Source organism: Moschus berezovskii, chromosome 21, assembly GCF_049115385.1.
Source record: "Moschus berezovskii isolate FMDL1 chromosome 21, NW_MosBer_1.0, whole genome shotgun sequence".
Taxonomy (NCBI): domain Eukaryota; kingdom Metazoa; phylum Chordata; class Mammalia; order Artiodactyla; family Moschidae; genus Moschus; species Moschus berezovskii.
The window spans coordinates 38,609,717-38,623,082 of NC_142480.1; the positions used below are offsets into that span (position 1 = coordinate 38,609,717).

Genomic DNA, 13,366 nt, shown 5'->3' on the forward strand with positions numbered 1-13,366 from the left:
CCTTCCAGGATTTTATTACTAGCCCCATTTTTCAGATTAGGAAAACCAAGGTCCACAGAGGTCTCACTGGTGTCCAAAACCACAAGTAGCCAAGCTGGCTTTGCACTCAGGTCTGTCCATAACATCCTAACTATTCCAAGCACTTTCCTCTCAAAGGATCTGGCTACCCCTGACATCCCATGAGCCAGCACTCACATTTCTTTAAGGGCATTTGTTGCCCAGGCAAGTCTCAAGCCTGGTCCTACAGTCCAGTTGAAAATGAAGTGCCTGTCTGCTCCACCCTGTGGAGCGGGCAGGGCCGAGCTCTGGGTGAGCGGAGAACCCAGCCTCTGCTCTGGCCAGCCCCTCCCGCCCTCCTGGCAGCCCCCTGGGATTCCAGCCCGTCTGGCCCTTTTTTGCTGTCTTAACTCAGATGACAGGCTTCAGGTGTTTTTTAAATTAAAACGGTTTGTTTCTGTTCATCTCTTTTCCAGATGTCACTACCTAGAAGGAATCTGTCTTTATTTATGGGCTCTTTCCTGCACGGAGTCCAAGGGAGTCTCCCTCCGGCCCAGACCCCCGGGAAGGAGGCCACATGGAGCGGGTGATGTGAACCAGGGCAGCACGAATGTGGGGTCCCCGGGGGCTCAGGACGGGGTCGTGGTGGAAAGCAGGGGAGGTGGGCTGCCGCCAGGGCTTCCCCTCGGCCACGCGGCACATGGACTGTTAACATGAGGCTCGCAGGGCCAGCTCGCTCGCTGCGGCCTGGGAGGCCATGCGTTTATGAAGAGCAGATGCAGGGCTTTCATGTGGCCAACTGCGGCTGAGCAGAGCATTCGTCTTCCTATCAGACCGCAGACGGGGAGCTGCCTGACCACACTCTGGCCAGGTCCTGGATGAGGCTCGAGGTGTCATCTCCCCGACCCCAGACCTTGCTCCCCTTGGTGGTTCTACAGCCTCTTCCAGGCTTCATTCCCACCTCCACTCCTGCCTCGCCCATCTGTCCTCCAATGGTGGCAAGAAAGATCCACCAAAAATTCAAATCTGGGGACTTCCGGGGTGATCCAGTGGTTAAGACTCTGCTCCCATGCAGGGGAGGCGGGTTCGATTCCTGGTCAGGGAACTAGATCCCGCATGCCACAACCAAGACCAGACACGGCCAAATTAAAAAACAAAACTCCAACCTGAGCAGATCCCCCTGCCTCCGCTGCTAACACTCCAGGTTTCCCCTCTCTCCTCAGGATGAAGGCCAAACTACCTCTGGTTAGCCATACAGAGGGCAGGGGTGCAGGGGGAGAGATGGGCCTTGAGTGAGGCCTGGATTCCTAGACAGGTCCTTTTCTGGGCCCAGCTGCCCATCCCCACCCCACGCACCTGCCTCAGCACAGCCTCACGGGGCCCCTCCCTGTCTCTGAGTCTTTTTCTTGGTTCCCAGAGGGCGGAGGGCACTGCTAACACCTCTCTGGTGGGTCTGGGGGTCCTGGGTGGCAACTGGCCCACTGCGATGCCTGGCAAGCTCTGCACACAGATTCTGACTCCCCTCCCCTTTCAGAGACCATGGTGCCCAGAAGACCCTGATAACTGAGAAGGTGACTCAGCCGGTTCAGGCTGGAGAGCTGACTGGTCACCACAGCAAGATGAAAAGAAGCCTAGACTGGGAATTGGGGCTGAGTCCAGGCCTGGCTGGGCACAAGTGACCTTAGAGACACGTCTCCTGACTCTGGGCCTTGGGCTCCCCGTGTGTCTGTGAAGGGGCCGGAGGAGCTCGCTGATCACAGGGCCCCTGCTGCTCTGACACTCTAGGGGCCTCTAGGCATTACTAGTGTTCTCAGTCCGGGATGGACCTGGGCAGAACTGAGAGCGGCCATGCATTACCCCTTGTTCCTGACAGATCTGCGTCAGTCTCTCCAGCTGCTCGTCTTGGATGGCCTTGGCCTTCTCATACTGCTGGATGACCATCTCCATCTCCACCTTCACCGGCAGGACGTAGGCTGCAAGACAGAGAAAGCCCCATGAAGAGCTTGGCAGTGGCAGGGCTGGGAGCGGAAGGGCCAGTCCCAGCGTCCAGCTAGCAGCAGGTTCCACCTGCTAGCAGTGGTTCCCAGAAGATCTAGCAATGCAGTAGCAGGCATGGTACCGAGGTGCCAACAGCACCGAGAAAGTATAAAAGGGCTAGAACCCTGAGCTGTTGTGACCGAGATACCCATTTTCCTCCTTTTCCACAGTGACATTCTGCATACGTGCTCAGTCGCTCAGTTGTGTCTGACTCTTCACAACCCCATGGACTGCAGCCCACCAGGCTCCTCTGTCCATGGGATTTTCTGTAATTCTGGCTGTGCGCATGGCTGCCTGGTATGAGGACTATATTTTCCAGTCTCCTTTGCAGCTGTGAGCAGCCATGAGACTACATCCTGGACAATGGGATATAAGTGCAGGTGTCATGAAGCAGCTTCCAGAAGTCTTTCTTAAAAGGCAGCTGGGGTTGATGAGGAAGTAGAGATATTAGAACCTTCCCACACTGCTGGTGGGAATGTAAAATGGGGCAGCTGCTCTGGAAAACAGCAGTTCTTCAAAGTATTCAACAAAGAGTGACCACATGGCCCAGGAATTCCATTCCTAGGAATCTAAGAAAAATTAAAACATATGTCCACACAAAAACTTGAACGTAAGTGTCCACAGCAGCCCAAAGTAGAAACAACTTAAATGTCCATCAGCAGATAAATAAAATGTGGTATATCTATGCAATGGAACACTTCAGTTCAGTTCAGTCACTCAGTCGTGTCCGACTCTTTGCAACCCCATGGACTGCAGCACGCCAGGCCTCCCTGTCCATCACCAACTCTTGGAGCTTACTCAAACTCATGTCCATTGAGTCAGTGATGCCATCCAACCATCTCATCCTCTGTCGTCCCCTTCTCCTCCCGCCTTCAATCTTTCCCAGCATCAGGGTCTTTTCAAATGAGTCAGTTCTTTGCATCAGGTAGCCAAAATATTGGAGTTTTAGCTTCAGCATCAGTCCTTCCAAAGAATATTCAGGACTGATTTCCTTTAGGATAGACTTGTTGGATCTCCTACAGTCCAAGAGTCTTCTCCAACATCATAGTTGAAAAGCATCAATTTTTCGGCGCTAAGCTTTCTTTATAGCCCAACTTTCAAATCCATTCATGACTACTGGAAAAACCATAGCTTTGACTAGATGGACCTTTGTTGGCAAAGTAATGTCTCTGCTTTTTAGTATGCTGTCTAGGTCGGTCATAGCTTTTTTCCCAAGGAGCAAGCATCTTTTAAATTCATGGCTGCAGTCACCATTTCACAAGAAAAAGGAATGAAGTTCTGATGCATGCTTGGGCTTCCCGGGTGGTGCTAGTGGTAAAGAACCCACCTGCCAATGCAGGAAACAAAAGAGATGTGGGTTTGATCCCTGGGTCAGGAAGATCCCCTGGAGAAGGAAATGGCAACCCACTCCAGTATTCTTGCCTGGAGAATCCCATGGACAGAGGAGCCTGGCGGGCTGCAGTCCACGGGGCCACAAAAGAGTCGGACATGACTGAGCAACTTAGCACGTGTGTACACATGCTATAGCACAGATCAATCTTGAGAACATTAGGTGAAAGAAGGCTGATACAATAGACCACGTGTCATATGATTTCATTGAAATGAAATGCTCAGAAGAAACAAATCTATAGAGATGGAAAGTAGATTAGTAATTGCTTAAGGCTGGAGGGGAATGGGGAGTGAGGCTAATGGGTTCTTTTTGAAGTGATTTTTTAAGTGCTCCAAACTTAAATTTTGGTGATGTTTGCACAATTCTATGAATGTACTAAAAACCATTGAGTTGCGCATTTTAAATGGGTGAGTCTTGTGGTATGTAACTGTATCTCAGTAAAGATGTATAAAAAGAAAAGGCAGCTGGGGCTTTCCTTTTGACTCTATCTTATTCCTTTCTTCCATCTTCCTATTGGCCGAAATGAGGATGTGATAGCAGGCACGGAAGCAGCCATCTTGGACCGTGGGGGTGACTTTGGAAAGTGGGCTATGTGCAGCAAAGCAACAAAACAGGAGGAACCAGGGACCGTGACTATGGATTCTCCCTATTGACCCTGGACTGCCTACCTGCAGGCTCTCATGTGAGAGGAATAGGCTTCTGTTTTAAGTCACTGCTATTCTGAATCTAGTTACTCACAGTCAATCCTACTTATAAATGAAACATGTTGAGACCCAGAGGATAGCTCCTGGACTCTGGGTTGCAGAACCTGGAGAGTTCCCAGCCAGTGGCAACCCCACAGACCCCTCCTCTGGCAGTTCTCTGGGCTCCTGGGAAGTCTCAGGATCAACTCTTGACCTGACCTTGGCCTCTGCCTTTCACACTCTTCTCACACCTCTCAGAGCCCAGCCCTTCCAGACCCTCCAGAAACCTCGGTCACATGCCTCTTTTGCCACTATGTTCTAGAACTCTCCATGTCTCAACTCTCCAAATTTCTTTCCACCCACAGCCTCCCAACCTCCAGATGTTCTCTGGCTGCTGTAGGAATCATGCAGACGAGAGAAATCAGAATTTTTCTGTTTGCTTCCAAACTCGAGGACAGCCCATGAGTCCCTGAGACCTGTCTCCAGGCCCCAGAGGCTGCCCCAAGCGGGCCCGCTATCCCCAGGGTCTCTGCCGAAGCCAGTTCACACCCAGGATGAGAGTGGCAAGCCAACCCCCATCCGTTCACACAGCGCATCCCTATCAAGATGCTCCTGGTGGCTCAGCAACGCCTGACGTGTCAGGACAAAAGGGAACAGCTGGGAAGAGGATTCACAACGGGGGCTGTCAGGATGCATCGGTGTGAGGGTATCCAGCTGTCCACAGATGGCAGAGAGGAGCCAGAAGGCGCTGTTCGTGCCCTGGAGGGAGCGGATGTTCTCAGGGACAGAGCTGAGAGCAGAGCCTGTGCGGATGGGGGAGGCTGAACAGCTAAGGGAGCAACGGTAGGCCTTGGGCATTCTGCCTCCACCTGTGGCTCAAGGCTGCTTTGCTGTGTGACCCTCCTCCCTCGGGGCCTGAGCTTCTCCACCTGTGAAAGGAGAGGATGTACGAGACGATCCACCAGCACCTTCCCAGGGTGGACCTTCCGAAGCCAGACCCGATCACATCCTGGTTTGATGAGGACCCTGGATTAGGGGCTCCCTGAGCAGATGTCAAGCCCCACAGTATTCGCAGGGTGGGACGTGGGGGTGGGAACCGAGGAAAGGCTGCCCCAACAAGGGCGAGACCGCAGAGGCTGTGCCGCCCTTCCTGCCTCCAGCTCACCCCCTTCGGTTCACTCACCATCAATCACCCTCTTCACCCGCCAGATCCGGAACATGATGATGAGGCTGATGGCATCCCAGGGGCTCCGGGGCCCATTGGCCACAGTGGATGCCACCATCGGGGCCAAGGACAGGATGATCACTGCCCCGTCAAACACCTGTGAGAGGAGGTGGATGTCAGCACCCTGGGCCACCTTTCTGAATGTCCTGGAACCAGCGACCAGGTCAGGCAAGGCAGCTGGCACTGGCCAACGATGCCCTGCAGCCTCCTCTGAAGGTCATCCCCCATCCCTGGCTACCTCTCCTGATCCTCCCCAGTCTTTAGGGGCCTCTCCCTGCTGGACGTGCTCCTGAGCACTGTCTCTCCTCCAAATGACCTCAGTCCATCGCCAGCCTTGGTTCAGACTGCTTTGGGCTGTTCCAAGCTTCTTTTTCAAGCATCTGCCTCCAGCATCGTGTCTCTTCTTGGGACAGGCTTGCCTCTATGTCGCAGGGTTCCTGTGCTGGCCTCCCTGAACCTCTCAGTGGCAGCAGGGGCTGAAGGAAGGCCCCTTCCACTTGGGAAGCCCAGAGCCTGCATCTTCTCCATCCAGGGCTGGTGCTGAGTCTCTCTGGAGGCAGAGTTCAGAGAGAAGGGGACCCCCGCCTAAGCTTCAGCCCGGGGTCCTGCCCTGCCATCAGCCTGTTCCAGCCTGGCCTTGGTCTGAGACTTCCACAGGCCAGGCCTCTCTGTCTGCTCCCAGCATTTGACCCAAAGAGGCTAAAAAGTGTGTGCTGGTGGGGGGGTGAGGAAGGAACGGGCAGCAGACACTGACCTTGCCTTCTCCTATGCACACCAAACTGGAAGGACAGCCAGCCTCCCCAGCACCCCATCTCCACCCATCACACCCCACCCCCTTTTCACATGAAAGAGAGCAACTGATTTGCTCTGCAGAAACCCAGGCTGAGAAGCACTTCCAGGGTCCCCTCACTCTGCTCTCCAACCACGGGGCCATTTAAGAGTGGATTTGTTTTCAAACACATTTCAGAAGTTTTCCAAAATGATTCAAGAATAACTTTTTAAATTTCGCAGAACTTCAAGGAGATATTTTAGACCATATTCTTTCACTGGAAACTTTCTCAGTTGTCTCCCCTCCCCACCCACCCAAAGGCACAGCTGGACAGACTCGTGTGTCCAGTGTGGGAGGGAGCTGGCCTTTGTTGATGGCTCCCACCCTGGGACAGACAGGACAGTGACAGTTTCCAGCTTCCAGGATGGCTGGCTCAGGGGGTTGCAGGGGACACTGGTCTTTACCTCTATCTTGTTTTCAATGTAATCCCAGATCCCGAGCACCACAATCCGAAGAACAGTCTGGGGAGAGGAAGTGAGAAAAGGGCATGGTTATTGCTCTTCCTACCTGCTTCCACCAGCAGAAAAGACACCAGAGCTGAGAATCCAAGGCTCTGCTTCCTCAGGAAGAGTCTTTGCCATCCCCTTGACTGAGCGACTGAACTGAACTGAAGTGTCTCTTGGCTCATGTGCCCTCCCCAGTCCCGCCTTGAATGCCCCAGCTCAGGTCTGCGTTACCACTGGTGCCAGCCCCTGGCTCAGCACCTTCAGTGCTCCCACTGAACACAGATACACTCTGAATCCTTGGAATGGACACCCAGAACTCTGCCTCCCTCTCCAGTCATCTCTTGCACTCCTGTCATGCCACAAACCACTTGCAAACCTACAAATATGCAATTCTTTCTCCTTTACTTTGTCTTTGCATGTGGCAAAGACTGCTCCCCCACCCCCAATCTCTCTTTTTTCCTTACACAGTAATTGGAATTTCAGTATGGCCACCCAGGAAAAGACTACATTTCCCAGCCTTCCTTGCATCTGGAGTGGCCAAGTGAGCAAGTTCTGGCCAATGGCTTATGAGCAGAGAAGCTCCATGTCCCACCTCTCAGTTGTGAGCTTCAAGGGATTAGTCTCTTCCTCCTGTTTCCTTCTTCCCAAAGACTAGCATATGGGCATGTAGGTGCGGTGGGGAGGTGTTTTCAACTAGGGAGGGCTGGGCAACAAGACGGAGAAGGCGACGGCACCCCACTCCAGTACTCTTGCCTGGAAAATCCCATGGACGGAGGAGCCTGGTGGGCTGCCGTCTATGGGGTCGCACAGAGTCGGACACGACTGACATGACTTAGCAGCAGCAGCAGCAGGGCAACAAGATGGAGGCACTGCTGGCTCCACCAGCCCCACATCACCATGTGAGCCTAAATGGCTGGCCCCACCTGTCCTTCCATGAGAGAGGAATGAATCCCGCCTTGTTTAAGCCCCTGTGTTTTTGGTTTTCTTGTTAGAGCATCTTGGTGTGTGTGCTAACCAGCAGGGTCTTTTTCCCTTTCTCTGCTTGGAAAGGTTTTCCTCTCCTTCTGAAAGTTGCTCAGTCGTGTCTGACTCTTTGACACCCCATGGACTGTATAGTCCATGGACTTCTCCAGGCCAGAATACTGCAGTGGGTAGCCTTTCCCTTCTCCAGGGGGTCTTCCCAACCACTCACGCATCACCTCCATGAAGCTTCTCTACCTTCTCCAGGCTTGGTGCCTCTTTCCTGGGTGTTCCTATAGTCCTCGGAAACATCGATCGCTGCTGTCCCCCCTCCCAGCACTTCATCTCACCTCATGGAGACTGCCTGCCTGATCCCCAGTTAAGGACGGGGAGACACTGTCTGATTTTTCTCCTTCATCCCAGTCTCTGGCATAGAGTGACACTGAGTGATTACCCACATGAGTGATGAATAAATGCATGACTAACTGATCCCTTAAAACCCTCCCTAACTCATTTCAATGCCTCTGCCTTATGGGGCGGTTTCCTCACCAAGAGTACCTTTTTCTCCAAAGAATATACTTAGAACCTGATCCTGTATGACCCTGGTATAATTGTCTTAGATCCTTCCCTGAACCAAGGTGAGTTCAAGGCAATTCCCTCCAGGTGGGGTCCGTTTTCCCACACTCCTACAGGACTGGGTTAGCCAAAAAGTTTGTTCAGAAAACCCACCCAAATTTTTTTTTGCCAACCCAATACAAGGTCAGCCACCTGAACTTGGCAAAAGCTGCAGAAAGCCTAGGGATCTCTACCCATACTTAGGCCACAAAAACAACTGGCTGCTAAAGTTTACCTCTTCCTCATGAAGGACTCCCAATTTCCATAAGGGGATGAGAAGCAGGGATGCTGGTGGCAGCCTGTTATGTCACCATGTTTGAGAATACAGAGGGACACATGGCAGCCTGATGTCCCTTCCACGTGGTTTCCCGACCTCTCACTTAACTGTACCGCAGCTCTGAGTGGGTGCAGAGAGATCTGGGTTGGTGGTCTGGTATCTTGAGCTCACAGCTCAGTAATGGGCTGGTTGTGTGGCTATGGGCAAGTCAAATCCCCTCCCTGGGCCCATTTCCTCTTCTGCCGAAGAGATGGGTTAGAAAATACACATCTTCCAGTTCCGTACGAGACTAACATTTGCCATCTGGGACATACTGGTAGGTTGCAAATCCTGGGCCAGCCCTCCTCACACGTGACTCCCATTTTACAGAAGGGGAAGCTGATGCTCAGAGAGGTTAAGGAAGCTGCCCGAAGTCACTCAGGCGTTGGGCAGTGAGTCGGTATCCAGACGCAGAGGTGGTGGACTCTGCGCTGTGTACTCAGGCTGCATGAGAACACCAGACACTGCCCAGTGTCTGCTGTTGTTCACACCCTCGGATTGGGCTGACTTTGAAACTCGGCATTTGTCTCCTCTGAAAGGATACAGCAGCCACATCCACACCAAACACACCATTCTGAGGCTCCCAAAACAAAACGTCCTGGCTAGCACAGAGGGGAACAGGGCCTGGTCCAAACATGACTTCTCCTTCTGCTGCTCCTTTTGAAATTGTGGTAAAATACACACACACACACACACACACACACTTTAGACTCTGGGGCTTAAAGTACATTCACATTATTGTGCAACCTTCACCATCATCCACCTCCAGAACTTTTTCATCACTCCAAACTGAAACTCTGCGCTCATTACATATTAATTCCCCGTCTCCCCACTCCCGCAGCCCCTGGAAACCACTATTCCACTTTCCCTTCTTGGTTTGACTACTCTCAGAACCTCATTAAAAGGGAATCATCCTGCTTCTTTATAAACAAAGCAGCACTTACAGAAAAGTCAGTGGCCTGGGGTGGGGGGTGCGGGGGAGGAGGTGGAGGAATGGAGCTGGCCAGGCTGAGACTCAGCCAGGAACCCGCAGAGAGGAGGGGCAGGCAGCATACACGCAGCCTCTGTGCTCTAGGAAGGGATGGAGGCTTGATGGACTCCTGGGCCAAAGTGGTGCCAGGCAGGCAAGCAGAACAGCAGAAGCACCTGCCTCCTGCCTGCCTTCCTTCCTGGTCCGTCCACAGCGACCCCCACCCTCCCCGCCAACCGAGGGAGCCTTTTCTTTCTAGCCCAGCCCATGGAAACAGAATAGCTAAAAGCAGCTGTGGAGAGGGCTTGGGAAACCCCTCCTGGGCCAGCCTCCTGCTGGAGAAGGGAAATGGCCTGAATTGGTGGCTCTGAGTCAGGGTCAAAGCTGGAATGAGAACCCAACTCTGAAACATCCCAACAGGGGCTTTTCCCCTGTAGCATCCTTTGCAGGTATCAAGCCATGCTGCCCTCCTGCCTCACAGTCCCCACCATGGGTCTCGCCCCGGTCGACTAACCCATTGATAGCTCGTGTTCCTCAAAGTGCTGGCAAGGACCCCCTGCTTCAGCCACATCTGGGTTGTTATTTGTTGTTCAGTTGCTAAGTCGTGTCTGACTCTTTATGACCCCGTGGACTGCAGCACGCCAGGCTTCCCTGTGCTTCACTATCTCCCAGAGTTTGCTGACTTATGTCCAGTGAGTCAAAGATGCTATCTAACCATCTCATGCTCTGTCGTCCCCTTCTCCTCCTGCCCTCAATCTTTCCCAGCATTGGGGTCTTTTCCAATGTGTCGGCTCTTTACATCAGGTGGCCAAAGTATAGGAGTTTTAATTTCAGCATCAGACCTGGGGTTTTGTTTAAAATGAAGATTCCTGGACTCTCATGGAGACCCAGGATGTCAGGACCTCTGGGTGAAGGGCCCAGGAATTTGCCTTTTAAACAAACCCCCCTGGGGTCCCAATAGAATGGCGGGGAGGTATGAGGTGACAATGCCCTGGGTGAAACCAGGGAGGCCACATGCCCAGACGCAACAAGGAGAGAGTTCGATTAGGAATCAAAGGTCAGGGCCCCTTTCTGGTTCTGACTAACCCTTACTAACCATGGGACACTGGCCGAAGCCACCCATCCCCCACCCCAAGACCCTCAGCTTTGCGATCCTGCCCCCAAGTGTTGCAAAGGTCTTTGAGGCAGGGAGGGACTGAGGGACCTGTACCCGCAATTCCAGCTGCCTCTGTCCCTCCTGGGACTAAGAGTTTTCAGTCTCCATTCCAGTCTCACCTTCCAGAGATGAGGTTGCTCTGACGCTCAAGATAGGCTTGGCAAAACCTGCAGGATGTCACCATTTACTATTCACTACAAGCCAAGGTCCTCTGCCATTTTGCAGATACAGAAACTGAGGCCGAGAGGGGTAGGTAAACTTCCTGGTCCCCAGGCCTCTCTTCCTTCCTACCCCAGGGCCCTCTTCTTTTCCCTTGGGAAGCTCTGCTCTCAGGAGAGACGCCCCTCCCTTCTCCCCAGGGACGGGGCTCAGGCTTCAGGGAGCACGAGGGTGGGTGGGAAGACCTGGTCATTGCACCTGCAAAGAGTCGGACACGACTTAGCAGCTGAACAACAACAACCCCTTCTCCAGGCAGAGAGATTCCCTGGTTCATTGACTGGTGAGCAGAGTGGGGGCTGGCACCCTTGCCCCCCACAGACACATCCCCAAAGCTGGGCCCGCCAGCCAGGAAGAAGGAAGCAGCATGTATCTCGCCCTGAGCCTGTGCCCCTGCAACGCTGCAGCTGGTGGGTTTGGGGAGTGGGGCGGTACCCGGGCTCTCTGGGGAGCCGCCTGGCCTAAGGAATACCCGTGGTGGGCACCAGGCCACTGGGGGCCGACCCCTGGTGCTTTCTCAAGAAGTCTATCTACCCCCGGGGCAAGTTTTTGCTGCCAAGATGGCTGCAGGTTCCCTCCCCTGCAAGCCCCCTTTTAAACTAGAGCAGCAAGAGGTAGGCACACTACCCGGGATCCAGCTACAAGAACTTAGGAAATGGGAGAGACCTCTGTGAGAGCTGAAAGCAGTCTTCCATTTGCTTACAAAAGAAAGGTTTATCAGGTGAGAAACCTTTTAGGGGTGACCGCAGGGCAGCACAAGCGCGCCCCCTGGAGTTAGGCGTTGAAAAAACAGGAGCAGAGTGAGCAGCTCCCCAACTTCCCTCCTCCACCCTCAGCTCTGCTGCTGCTAAGTCACTTCAGTCGTGTCTCACTCTGTGTGACCCCAGAGACGGAAGCCCACCAGGCTCCCCTGTCCCTGGGATTCTCCAGGCAAGAACACCGGAGTGGGTTGCCATTTCCTTCTCCAATGTGTGAAAGTGAAAAATGAAAGTGAAGTCGCTCAGTCGTGTCCGACCCTAAGAGACCCCACGGACTGCAGCCTACCAGGCTCCTCCATCCATGTGATTTTCTAGGCAAGAGTACTGGAGTGGCTTGCCATTACCCTCAGCTCAGGTCTTCCAAATGTGCGGGGATCCGGATGGTGACGGGAACCTGCCTGCTCCCTGGGCAGCCTCCGCCCTAGGGATCCAGAGGTGAGCACGCACCAGACACCAGAGCCGCCAGGCGCACTGGCCGCCCTGCTTTCATTTCAGCAGGCGGTTCCCAGCTACCTTGAAAGAGTGGGTTCAAGGCTGGCAGGATAGAGCACGGTGGCGACCACGTGGCCAAGGGCAGTGCATTAAGCGCTGCCATGACCCGGCTGTGTGCTCGCGGTGTGGGGGGCTGCGGGGGGCTGCGGGGTGGGGGGTACGAGAGGAGAGACTGGAAACCACAAGACAAGCAGAGTTTGTTCTAGAACTCCCTCTCAGCATATGAACATCTCCACTTCCTCGGTCCTGAAACATCTCTCACTGACCCCAAGTCTCCTTAAGCCAACCTCCCCACCTCTTCTCCCAAATTTCTGAAGAGGCGTCTCCACTGAACCCACTGCAGCCTGACACGGCCCCATCAAAACTGCTGGCACCTTTAGTGCTGGCTTCTCGGCAGCTTGGGAGGGGTGCACCTCTGGCTTCTTTGGTTGGTTTCCTTCCTTCTTTGGTTTCCAGGGTCCCAACCCCTCTGGATTCTCCTCCCACCCCCTGGCGACATCTTCTCAGTCAGCTTTCCATCCTCAAATTGTTTCCCCGGGCTCCATTTCTCCTCTCCTGCTTCCCCGTCCCCAGATGACTGCACCCTTGGCTTCAACTCCCACCAGACACCTGGAGGCCTCCCTCCCTCCCCTCCCCGCTCTTCCTGCAGCAGTTTCTGGGCTTAGGGAAGGGCATCCCCACCCCTTCTTAGACCAGTCCCCCTCCCGCTCCGAGTCATACTTGCCCCGCTCTTGCTCACATGCTGCCCTCGATGGTGGCCAGTCCCCACATCCTGCAGTTGAGCTCCTTCAACTCCGTCCAGCTTGCTCCTTCCTCCGTCCTGCTTCCACTGCTCTGGGTCAAGCCTTTAACCCCGAAGCTGAACCACATCTCCCAAATAGTCCCCAAATTCCAGTCTTCCTCTCACTTCCAACACCCGCTCCTCACTGCCCTGCCTGGGCGATTTCTCTAAAAGGCCAATTTCATCACTTCCCTCTTCGGCTTGGAGCCTCCTCCCCACTCTGAACACTATGCCCCAGTCCTGAGCAAGGCACCCCATTCCTGAACAAGATGCCCCCTACTCTTAAGCAAGACCTGGAAAGGACCTCGTGACCTGGCCTGGTCCCCAGGACATCTCTCACCACCTCCCCTGCCGCAGTCAACACCCCAGCATGCTGTGGTCACTCTTCCTCGGTCCCTTGCTTGCTCTGTGACCATTGCCTGAAGGCCCTCCATGCCCACACCCACATGGCAGCTCACACATCAACCAGCAGCTTTTGGCCCCTCTGAGGTCTCC

At 53.9% G+C, this 13,366-nt stretch overlaps 1 protein-coding gene across 3 annotated transcripts in view; it reads right to left on the reverse strand.

Annotated features, from left to right (window-relative positions):
* The window catches only part of TMEM266 (transmembrane protein 266), a 129,317-nt gene that overhangs the window by 27,683 nt on the left and 88,268 nt on the right, over positions 1-13,366 (reverse strand). For all 3 annotated transcript variants that reach the window (XM_055418035.2, XM_055418039.2, XM_055418037.2), the window contains 3 exons: positions 6,566-6,622; positions 5,291-5,429; positions 1,855-1,970 (listed from right to left, as the gene is read on the reverse strand). In XM_055418035.2, coding sequence (XP_055274010.2) covers positions 1,855-1,970; positions 5,291-5,429; positions 6,566-6,622 — 312 coding nt within the window. The remainder of the gene's footprint in view (positions 1-1,854; positions 1,971-5,290; positions 5,430-6,565; positions 6,623-13,366) is intronic.